This window comes from Chelonoidis abingdonii, chromosome 15 (assembly GCF_003597395.2).
Source record: "Chelonoidis abingdonii isolate Lonesome George chromosome 15, CheloAbing_2.0, whole genome shotgun sequence".
Taxonomy (NCBI): Eukaryota; Metazoa; Chordata; order Testudines; family Testudinidae; genus Chelonoidis; species Chelonoidis abingdonii.
The window spans coordinates 46704714-46716844 of NC_133783.1; the positions used below are offsets into that span (position 1 = coordinate 46704714).

Here is a 12131-nt window from a genome sequence, read left to right on the forward strand (position 1 = left end):
TTGCGATAACTGTCTGGAAGCTGGTTTCCCCCAGACTACTACAGTTCTGTTGCCAACCAGTTTGGGGCAGGAAAGTTGACTGTGCATAAATTGGTGGTGGCAATCAGGCATGTGGTTAATCTCAAGGTGACAGACATTACAGATATTCTGGAGGTAAATGCTAGCTTTGAGAGAATGGGGTTTCCTAACTGGGCCAGGCCTGCTGATGGGACTCATAGTTTGCTCTTCTCAAGAGCACGAGTGCATAAACCACCAAGGGTACTACTTCATTGTTATGCAGGCACTTGTGGACCACAATATGAACGTCAACGTGGGCGGTACTGGAAAAGTCCTTGATGCCTGAGTTTTTTGCTGCTCAGGAATCTATATTCAGCATCGATAGGCTCGGACACTATTCCCATCCAATTACATTGACATAAATGGTGTTACTGTCCCCACTGTTATTCTGGGGGACCCTGTATCCCCTCTTTTGCTTTGGCAAAGGAAGGTTTAAACTACACTCAACAGGTGTAGAATGTTGTTGAATGTGCTTCTGGCAGATAAAATCATGTTAGACATGTCTACAGACCCATTTGGATGCGAGTGTCATCAATGCGCTCTGCATTACTGTGGCTTGCTGCACTCTTCATAACCTTTGTAAAGCCAGAGGTGAGCCATTGCCCCTACATGGACTTCTGACAACAGCCTTGTTAATCGCAGTTACAGAAGTGCAAAGACAATGGTAAGTTCAAAATTTTAACGTTTTTTCTATTTTATAATAACCTCATAAGTAATTGCCATATGGGGGGGAAGTGGAGAATGGGAGTGTTTAGTGCTCCTGCTGCAAAAGGCTTTTTCTGTCATTTCAGGCCTTTCACATTTTGGAAGACAACTGTTCTTGGCAAAGGAAGATTTTATTCCAGGCTGCTGGAGGAAGCCTGCAGTGTATACAGCTAAGTATTCAAACGTACAGTAACCGAACAGCACATTTGTGAGTGGAATGGACTAGTTAGCTACACAGAGGGGCCTGGAAAATATGCCCTTCCCTACAATGTGACTATCTGGAGTTCCTGTTTAAGGAAAAGTTTGCAGCTGTGAGTTACCAGGATTGGGTCAGAATCCCTGAGGGAATTAACGTGATGCTGCATCAGCTCACACATGGCTTACCTTGTTTTGCTGCATGCAAACACGCTAACATCTATGGCTTTCCTCCACCCGCACCCAGCATAGTTCAGAGAAAAAACTGACACCCCATTCGTACTTTGGGGACATAATTCAGATTGCATGGAGTACCTCTAATTGAAATGGACTACATTTGGAGATAGAATACTGTTTCCCAAACACATGCACACTCAGTTCACTATTTACAAGTCACTCCATAGACCCAGGAGGAGTGATTACAGAGTGGCAAATTTCTTATTATTGAAAGGAAAACAAGAATGATCCTAGCAAACTGTGACTTTATAGTTAAAATAATCTTTACAGCTGTCTATGAATGTTTGAAATTCCAAGTCACCATTTTGAACTCAGTGTTGGGGGGAAGGAGGAGGGGAAGGGGGAACGCCAAGGCGCTGGGATACAATCCATCATTAGAGGTCACATGCTGGTAGCTGGGGCTTATAATTTTTGCATTACTACTCAGAGCAGAAATCCCTCCCATGACTTTAATAATAAACTGTAAATTTGAGTCAGACACTTACCCGGCTCTGGGGCAGCTTCTGTCTCCACTGGGTTTGCTGAAGACCAGCAGCAGGCTGTTCCAGGGGTGGGGAAATCAAACAGCTCTTCTGAATGGGGACCAAGAATTTGCTATTGATCGAGATCCACAGCCTGCTCTGACTGGTTTCAATAAGAGTCACTTTATGCTTCTCACTGGGATCCTGCTGCTGGTTCCCATCAGTCCCCATGTCAACAGGGCACCATTCCAGCTGACCAGGTGGTCATGAAACACTGTTGGCTCCATGCTAGGCACAGTGCCCAGAATCCAGTAAAAGTCATCATAAAATGAGCTTGCTGTTGAGCCACTGGCGACTTGCCCAAGGTGTGGTTCTTAACCCTGGTCTTTGGTACTTTCTCTTCAGCCTCTTAATACACGCCCTGCACTGATCACTGTCTTGTAAAGCTGCCAGCTTTTTAGCTATTTGCTGGTACAGGTGGTCATTCCTGGTGCTTTTGCTGAAGTCACCTCCCAGGAGAGTGCTCTAACCACTGGGGTGGGTCAATCTCTCCTGTTGAAGCTCTTCCACGTTGTATAAATAATTATTTGGGGAACCAGAAAAAGACACAGACTCTGTAGCCTGGTAGTAGGGTGACCCGATAGCAAGTGTGAAAAATTGGGATGGGGGTGGGGGTGGGGGGTAATAGGAGCCCATATAAAAAAAAGCCCCAAATATCAGGACTGTCCCTATAAAACTGGGTAGTTAGGGCATTCACCTGGAATGTAGAAAAATCAGGTTCAAATTCCTGCTCCAAAAGCATAAGGATTAGAACTAAAAGTCTCCCAGCTGCCAGTTGTGTGCTCTAACTGCAGCAGACGTTTTTTTTTTCCTATTACTGTTCTGATTCAAGTGGATAAGCAGCATAGTGCTAGAGAAAGCTTATACTAGCATAAGCAGCAGGAAAACTTTTAGTTACAGAAACAGACTCTTGCTAGGCTTAGTATTAAACATTTTATTGCCTTTATTATCAGTTACCTAAAGTAGCCCGACACTGTCTGTTTTTCAGAAAGCGAGAGAATACCATTTTTCAAGTGTCAAGTCTAGAAGATGCATTGCTGCAGGTTTGATTTGATCTCTGCTGCCAAATATTGCAGAGTAGATCACGCAAATGTGATACACATTAACCGGGTGTTGCTTAGAAAGAGAGGCCCAGCAGGTGCAATCAGTTATCCACATCACTATAACAAACAGCAGCTGTGGAAGAGAAAAGTCAAAGGATACAACAAAGATAGATACCCTAATACAATCTCTTTATTAATATTACCTAGCTCTTTACATATTAAATAGCATCACGCAGACATTAACCAGTTAATGTAATACTGTTTGTACTGACCATTAAATAAGACAATTTATAATTTCTTACAGATTCTATGATTCACTCTATTGTTATGCAGGATGACGACATGTGATTCCCTGACTGTCCCAATAGGAATGATGACTTTAATAATGTAGCAGAAGGTTAATTACTGAGAGCAAACAACATCTGAGACCAGAGCTTTTCTACCTATGTACATCATTGTTGCCTAGCTATAAATACTTTGGAAGAATAAAGGATTAGGAGGAAGATTTGAGAATTCTTTGCTTCTATTATTTGTTCTATGGGAAAAGGGAAAATGACATTGAAAAAAAAGGAGAAGTGGGCTAATCTGAGATGGGAAAGGAACAGAGAGATGGATACATGAGAAATCTAGGAAATACAGAAGCAAGGACGAAGAACATTATGGATGGAGGAGCCAGAGAAGGAGTTCAAAGATTTGCACCAAAGATGTTTTACAAGACACCGATTAGGGTGACTACAGCTCCAAAATCTCTTTCATCTTCAAACCTCATTTCTTCCTATTGTTGGTCTGCTCTTAAACATGAAACACGAGTTGTTTTTTTTGTTTGTTTCATAGCATTGTGACAGAAATGAAATTATAAATTAACATAAACCTCCATACATGGCAGCTGTGGCTTCCTCAGATATCTTTAGCCATCCTGCTGAATAAGTTATCATGTTTTTGGCATTCCTTGCACTGAAAACACAGTGTGCTCATTTAAAAAAAAACCGTCTTCACTACATTGTCTGTTGCTTGTTGGAATGAAGTAATGACATTTGTAACAAATTCACTGCTTGGCAGACAAAACTGATTTTTTTGATGATGCCCTTGTCGTAAATCTTCTAAGAACTCTGCTTTAAGCTTATTAAGTTCTTCTGCCAGAATCTTCATCTCATTTGGAAGTACATTTTTATCTAAAAGAAAATAAAACTATAGTTTTATCTTCAGATGTCTGCTAAATTTCGAAGACCTAGGACCAGATCCTGCAAACACTTAACTTCAGTGCGACCTCTCACGAAAGTAAAGTTTCACATGAGTTTTACTTGCAGGATCCTAGGTCTAATCTTATATGATTTCAATGTACGAGTATTTCACAATTTCAGCCTTATGTTAGTTACCAGTTGAGCTATATACTCCTGGAGAATAACTATTAGAATATGACATGCATACCTCTCACATCCTTCATTGTTTGAGACACAATTCGTCTGAAAGCCTGATCAGCTTGGTGGAGAATACTAGCTGCACAAATGGCTCTGTCTGTTTCCTATCCAAGACCAAAAGAAAGTTCTATTTAAGAGTAGAAATGCATTCAAAAATGTAAGTATAACGATTTTGAAGTATTTGTTATTCAGGGGCAGACTACAGCATTTAGTCACAGCTTTGTGTTGGGAGTAGCATGGAGCTGCACCATGGCATTACCTCATGGAGTGTCTCAGTTGTATGGTGGAAAGCAATCTGTACCACCCCTTTTTTAGGGTGGTCAGTCAGTTCTGGGAGGCATTATCTTAACTACTGCAAACATATTCAAAGCTTGCTAGAATACACTCCAGATGACTTAATTAAGAATTTGTAACACAGTCACTATTTTTCATAAAAAAAAAGAACTCATTACGTACATAGTCTTTTTTTCTCTGGGCTTTTGCAAGCAAGAACCGTGGAAGGAATTTCTCATTTTTAGACATCAAGATGAACAGAGCACAACTAGAAAGGCACAATTAATTATTTCAATATAATCTGCAGAAGGGCATTTGTTTAAAGACAATTAGTACTACCTTTTGTTCGGTATTTTCCTCAATTTGTTTCACTGGATTTTCCAAAGCAGTAACCAACAAATTAATCACCTGCAAACTAAAAAAACAATGTTACTCTCATTTTGTAAAATCAACATACAGTATAATGGCACAAACCTCTCCCCCCCCAAACAACTGATTCTCAGTTAAGGTTGCAAAGTAAATACTATAAACCTTATACAAGATAAGAGGAGAAGAAGAACTTTACAACAACAACAAATACACAATACACATTATGGAAACTATCACAACTATCACTTAAAGTAAATTACATAAATATGCTATTACTCTCACAGTTCCAAAATTCAGTTAATGACAGTACTAACAACTGAGAGCTCATCATACTCATTCCTAATAACAGTCTTAACTCTGGTCCAAAATACTCATAAACTTTTTCAAAATACACACAATGAATTAAATCATTTGCAAGGGTAAAGAGGTTTTCACATATTAAACTGTATAAATCAGGTTTTGATATTTAAAGTTGTATGTCAGCTTTTGACATTTTATAAGTTTTCTGAAATAAATAATTTATGATTAGTTGAGATAATATCTTTGTTCTTTACATCTATGTAAATGATCCTATACCAGAGATAGTATTTAAACCTATATGTATCTAAAGTTTCAAGTGTTTAACTTTATTTGACTTCAGTGAAACTTCTCACATGGATAAATTTATTCACATACATAAGTGTTGGCAAGGTCAGCCACAAATCTATACCATAATTAGGGCCCTACCAAATTCATGGCCATGAAAAATGCATCACGGACCATGAAATCTGGTCTCCCCCGCATGAAATCTGGTCTTTTGTGTGCTTTTATCCTACACGATACAGATTTCACAGGGAAGACCTGCATTTCTCAAATTGGGGGTCCTGACCCAATAGGGAGTTGCAAGGAGGTCACAGGGCAGTGGTATTGCCACCCTTACTTCTGCACTGTCTTTAGAGCTGGGCAGCTGGAGAGCGGCAGCTGTTGGCTGGGTGCCCAGCTCTGAAGGCAGTGCCCCGCCAGCAGCAGCACAGAAGTAAGGGTGGCCATGGGCAGCAGGTCACCCAGCCATTGGGGGTGGCTAGCCCTCGGCCCCTCCCCTTGTGCCTGAGCCCCCTGTCCTCCCCCTTCTTACCAGTCCCCTCCCAACCAGGAGCCCAGAACACCCCCACCATGGCCCCCGGCCTCCGTGCCCCGGATGGCGCAGCTGCAGTGCTCCTAGCTCCAGGTAGCTAGGTGGGTAGGGTGGCCCAAGCGCCAGCTGCCCCGAGTCCCTGCGGGAAGTAGGCTGGCCAGCCCCAGCCAGCCAGGGCCAAGGCAGAGTGCAGGGAGGGAATCTAGGGGCAGAGCGTGGGCAGAGCAACACCAGACTGTTTTGGGAGGCACAGCCCCCCCCTGCCTATGATACCCACCTACCATGCCACGCTTACTTCTGTGCTGGCAGTGGCTCTTCCTTCAGAGTTGGGCTCCCAGCCAGCAACTGCCACTCCCCAGCTGCCCTTCTCTGAAGACAGCACCTCCAGCAGCAGCAGTGCAGAAGTAAAGGTAACAGTACTGCAATCCCCCCTTCTATAACATTGCGAACCTCTCGAAACTCCTTTTCGGGTCAGGATCCCTACAATTACAACACCATGACATTTCAGATTTAAATAGCTGAAATAATGAAATTTATGATTTTTTAAATCCTAAGATGGTGAAATTGACCAAAATGGACTGTGAAGTTGGTAGGGCTCTAACCATAATAAGAAGTTATGTAATTTTGGTTATGATGATCATTGCTTTTCATCCCCAATAAAGAGACTCAAACCCTGTTTAAACTGAAAATCTCAACATGACCTCAACTATGGAGTGATCAATGTCTTCTCAGATCATTGTGGAGAAAAAAATATCTTAAAGAACTGTGATTTGGGAAAATTAATAAGAATCAATGAACATAAATAATTTTGTAAGGAAAAAGATACCTTCTTATTCCTTTCACTTTTGTTTGTAACACTATCCCCACTGTAGAACTCTGCAGAGAACTACAATTGTTTTTAAAATATTAACATCTAGCTGTGCTCTTAATAAAGGTGTTAGCATCTTCATTTGAAAGCTGTTTTTCCAAGAATACGAACAAAAACTTGGTTTAAGAAGACTGTGCAGAAGCATTTTTTGCATGCATGTGCAGAACCTTATTAAAAATAGGCAAAAGCATCCTCATAAGTCTGCTGTAGAAATTGGCTCAGGCTCTCAAGTTTTAAAATATTTTCTGTGTTCAATATGCATTTATATCAGTTCCCTGGTTTCCAGAAATAGCTCTACAGAGCACGTACAACATACTGCACATACGCCCTCTCCATGAAAGCAAAGTATATAAAGGAGAACTTTAATATAACAACATACTTATCTTCTGAAGTGCATTCGACACTTTTTAGAATTAGGCTATTTTGTTCCCATGTGTTTTTCTCAGGATTTGGTACTTCTGTTTTTCTTGCCATTAGACATATGGTCTCATCAGGTAATGGCTGATTTCTCAGACAATTCCTCTGTAAGCAGGACTCAAGTGGACAGTCTAAAAATAACTGGCAGAAGCCCAATGAATCTAAAAGAATTTCACAAAATGTTTGCTTTGAAGAAAATAGTAAGTTTAAACTGCTAAACTAATACTTTCTGAAAACCATGTGTGTTAGAAATAGAGAAATTTTACATAAACTAGAAGTTGCTTATAATGCAGTCAGAGAAGCTATCATATATACTCATTCATAAACCGAATATTTTTGGTAAAAAAGTGACTGGAGGTCAGCTTATAAACGGGTCTACACCAAAATTTGATGATTTTAAATTCTATGGAATCATTGAATATCTAATACATTGTTGTTTTGTTAACAGCAAATGTCAGGGCTAGCAAAACTAATGCTGTTTAAACCTATTGATTTAAAACAAAAAAAATAGTAAAATAAAAAATACAAATTAATGTTTTATAAAACCGGGGGAAAAGAATTTTCAGCACAGTACAGAAATTTAAAGCATTCCTTTCCTGTACCTGGAGCATCTGCAGGCACGGAATCCCTCAGCTCCCTGTGGCCAGGGTTTGCCATTCCCAGCCAGTAGGAGCTGCAGGAATGGCACGCCACTTTCTGCAGCTCCCATTGGCTGGGAACGGCAAACCGCGGACACTGGGACCTGAGGAGCTCCGTGCCTGTGAATGTTCCAGATAAACAAAACATCTAAGCCCACTAAAGGCTTATCCTAACGGACGAGGAGTCAAAGTTTGCCAACTCCTAAAATATAGGGTTGGTTTATGAAACGATCATACAGTTTTTGCTATTTTTATCTAACCATCTGGGGTGGGGTTGGCTTATAAACGAATGGGCTAATGAACGAGTATATATGGTAGTTAGAACTTGGGCTTTATTTTTAAATATTTTAGCCATTTAGAATGTATTTAACCATTAAATAACTTCCAAAACAGACTAAGCAGCTAAAGTTAACTGAATCTGCAGAATAATTATTTTGCTATAAAACATGAAATTGATGCACGTAAAGGAAAAAAAATTACATTTGCGAGCTAGCTGGTATACTTCATATCTCATGCTTTGATAATAAAAGTTGTCATCCAAAACAAAATACAATGGTCTGGAAGTGGTTGTATTTATTAAGTAATGACAAGATTTGGCATCATGTATTTCTGAAGAGATTAATCCTTGTTCTTTGAAACAGGAAACAAAACTTTTCCATGTTGCTTCAGTTCTGTTTGTTGGAGCATACAAATGATCTCCATTAATAAGAGCCTGTAAGAAGTGTTCAAGGTACACTAACAGTTCATGTCGGTACAATTTCCAGCGAGACAGCTATGAAAAAAACAAAATATTTCATATTTAATATTAATGTTTAATTTAACAAATACTAACTCCCTCCCCCTATGCTTCCCATGTTCCTTCCAGTTCTTCCTTATGACTGTTCTTGTGACTCCTTTTTTCTTCAGCTTTCCACTTTCTTTCATGCTGCCTACCACCCCCACCATAGCTTTCCAATTCCATATAAGCCTACCTAACTTTCCTCCCTCATGCCCACCTTTGTGGCAAAGGCCCCGATCCAGCACAGCACTTAAGCACATGTTTAGCATCAGGCATATGCTAACGTGTTTTCTTAATAATGATTTAAGCACGTGCTTAACTGCTCTGCTAAATCAGTGTCCAAAGGTAGATCGCCTCACACATTTTCATGTCTTTGTGCTTGAACTGTATGCAGTGTCAGGTATTATGTCTATTTCAGTTTGGATACAAGCTCTTCAGCCAGAGAACTTGGGACCATATCTACTTGTATGGCAACATTCTCATGTACTTAAAGGAAGGAGGCCTCTTGTTGCTGTCTTTAATTCACTCATATTTAGATATGGCAGTAGATTTAACACTGGCTCATACCTCAATATTTAGACCCAGGAGTGAAGTTAGGGTAGAATTTTGACACTACCTCTGTCTTTGCTCTTGTGTTTAGGAAATAAACACTTAGCTAAAATGAGAGCTGCTGGGCAGGGACAATTGTGGTACCTCTGTGTCTAAACTCGTATTTGATTATTGCTCCCTCCCATAGCAGTTGGCATATGGACATACTCTGCAGGGAAATGCAGAAAGAGAGGCGAAACAGAATGGAAATGCAAGAAATGGGTCAGAAGGGAAGAGCTGAAGGAGGAGAAGGTAACAGGCTGCTGCTGCTGCCTGTCCTGAGTGCTCACAATGTCCTTTGATTTTAATATAAATTGTATATGCTTAGCCTCTCTCAAGATTTGGCCTTGGCTGGGGGAGGGTAGCACCACTTTTTAAAGCTCTGCCCTTGGGTCACATTCCCCCTCAGCTGTGAGAGAGCTCTGTGGACCAGAACAGAAACAAGGGCTTGGTGTGCGTGTTACCCATGTTGATCTATCAGAGATACCAGGAGGTATCAGGAAGAGCATGTGGCCCTCTGAGGAAGAAGGGAAGTGCCCACAAGGTGGCACTTGTAGGCTGAAAATAAAACTGCCTTAAGCACTACAGAAGGAGCAGTGCCTGGGATACAGTCTGCATTGGGTGAGAGGGAGGCAGCCTTCCCTTCAGCACTGGGAAGGGGCAGTGACAGCGATACAGCTGCCATGGGGGGGGGGGTAGAGGGGATAGCCCTGCCCTCAGCACTGGGGAGGGGCAGTGACAGGGATACAGCTGCCATGGGGAGGAGGAGACAGCCCTGCCCTCAGCACTGGGGAGGGGCAGTGACAGGGATACACCTGCCATGCGGGAGGGAGAGGACAGCCCTGCCCTCAGCACTGGGGAGGGGCAGTGACAGGGATATAGCTGCCAAGGGAGGGGGGGAGAGGGGATAGCCCTGCCCTCAGCACTTGGGAGAGGCAGTGACAGGGATACAACTGCCATGGGGGGGGGGAGGGGACAGCCCTGCCCTCAGCACTGGGGATGGGCATTGACAGGGATACAGCTGCCACGGGCGGCGCAAAGGGAGCGCACATCCACCCCAAAGACCGGCGGGACGGTCATTTTCCCGTTGCCAATGCAGCTGGCCAATTAAGCGGAGGGTATCTATCTATGCTAACCAATAGGAAGGGGAAAATCTGTACTGACCAATGGCTGTTGTGCTACGAGCCCCGCTTCTGTCTCTGGTTGGCTGAAGGCCTCCTGTGGAATAAGGTCATCGTAGGTCAGGAGGACACAGTCCCAGCCAGGGCCCTTGCGCCTGCGTAGAATGTGGGGCAGTGCGCGCGCCAGCGTGGATTTACCCGCCGCCGGCAGCCCGCACAAGACGCACACGCCCAGCCGCCGGAACCCGGCAGTTTCCATCGTGTCGGGAGGCGAAGACTCGGAGGAGCGCGCCTGCGGGCACCCGCGTACAGCGGACATGGCGCCCCTTGCGCGTGCCGTCGTCAGCGCCTGGTGCGCCGCCCTTTGAAAAACACGCGTGCGGGCTCGCAACTCTCTTGCCTAGATGCGCGTGCGCAGTGTTGTCAGTTTCCCGTCCCGTATGCGGGGGCCGAACCCATCGTTATTCCCGTGTAGACGCTCAGGAGGCAAATGCGCCCTGTGCGCGGGCAGGCGCTGGGGCTGTGCGGGGTCCTCTGGCTGCGCCCCGTTCATAGCCGCGGGGGAAGAACGGCGGTGAAACGCCCCCGCCTGAGGGGGAGCCCCGGGGCTGTCGTTCCCTTCTGCCCAGTACGTGTCCGACGCGGGAGGGGTGGTTTAGCCTCGCATTGTGGGATGCCCCATCTCCCAGCACTGGCTGCTCTTGGATTTTTTTTTTTCAGCAGTATGATACCCTACTTTCACAGCTCACGGTGCTTTAAGGCCTGGCTACACTTGTGTGTTGGCACACGTTAAAGTAGCCCCGGGTGCCCTAGCTCACTACCCAGCCACACTGGCAAGGCACATAGAGCACTGTGATTCCAGGGTTAAACCATTCCTGGTACTCCACCTCAGCGAGAAGATAAATACTTCATGCAAGTTGGCTGAAATGCCCAGGTGTCAGTGTGAATGAGGCGTTGCATTACTGTGCTCTGATCAGCCTCCAGAAACGTCCCATAATCCCCTTAAATCAAGTGGCTCCTCTCCTCATTGTTTTGGAATCACTGCAGGCATGCCAATATGCCCTTTTAAAGCTCTGTTTATGACAGCTGGCTGCTTATCTGTTCTGAGACAAAGCAACCATTACAGTGGAATGCTGTGTGAGAGAGGGGTGGGGGGACTAGGGCGTCTTGCTGTCTGAACTTACAAGATAGCATGCTGACATGCTCTCAGCCCCCCCAAAAGCCCACTCTCTCTGCCCCCACATACAACACACTCCCTGTCATGCTCCACCCCACTCCCTTCATTTGAAAAGCAGGTTGCAGCCACTTGCATACTTGGACAGCTACCACAATGCACTGCTCTCTGTGGCTGTTCCAAGAGCAGCTAATGTGGCCGTGCCAGTGCGCTTGCAGCTAGCAGTGTGCACAGATTGCAGCGCTTTCCCTACTGCGCTCTATGAATGCTGGTTTAACTCAATGCGCTCTACATCTGCAAGTGTAGACATGCCCTGAGAAATACTAATTCTCAGAACACCATGGTGAAACTGTTATGATAAGCCAAAGGGGGTTGAAACCAAGTACTGAGAGATCCACATTGCAGATTAACCTTTGTAGTCTCCCTGAAGTGACTGAGGCTACTTATTGGACTGAGAGCGGGTTTTGCCTTACCTGACATGGATCCCAACCACAAGCTTAGCTGTGTTGATGGAGAGCTGCACAGATATGGAGTGCCACCTGTGTAGGTGAAACTGTGTGGAGACAGGGGACTGTGTTAGGTCAGCTTGCAGGCTCTGGGCCCTTGGTTAAGACC

At 43.9% G+C, this 12131-nt stretch overlaps 1 protein-coding gene across 1 annotated transcript; it reads right to left on the reverse strand.

The window, feature by feature from the left end:
* Nucleotides 1-2930: 2930 nt before the first annotated feature.
* Nucleotides 2931-10838, reverse strand: PSTK (phosphoseryl-tRNA kinase). Its single transcript, XM_032796502.2, has 6 exons — nt 10386-10838; nt 8336-8627; nt 7180-7378; nt 4789-4864; nt 4187-4280; nt 2931-3930 (listed from the first exon to the last, which is right to left on the reverse strand). Exons 1-6 carry the CDS (start codon nt 10659-10661, stop codon nt 3734-3736), a joined length of 1134 nt encoding a protein of 377 aa, XP_032652393.1. The 5' UTR covers nt 10662-10838; the 3' UTR covers nt 2931-3733.
* Nucleotides 10839-12131: the final 1293 nt, after the last annotated feature.

Bases quoted from the DNA above. Each gene is read 5' to 3' on its own strand.
- PSTK (XM_032796502.2), bottom strand. From the start codon at position 10,661: ATGTCCGCTGTACGCGGGTGCCCGCAGGCGCGCTCCTCCGAGTCTTCG. The intron at 8,628-10,385 runs GTCAGTACAGAT...TTTTTTTCATAG, and splicing joins TCGTAGCACAACAGCCATTG to CTGTCTCGCTGGAAATTGTA. The intron at 4,865-7,179 runs GTATGTTGTTAT...TTGTTTTTTTAG, and splicing joins GAATGCACTTCAGAAGATAA to TTTGCAGGTGATTAATTTGT.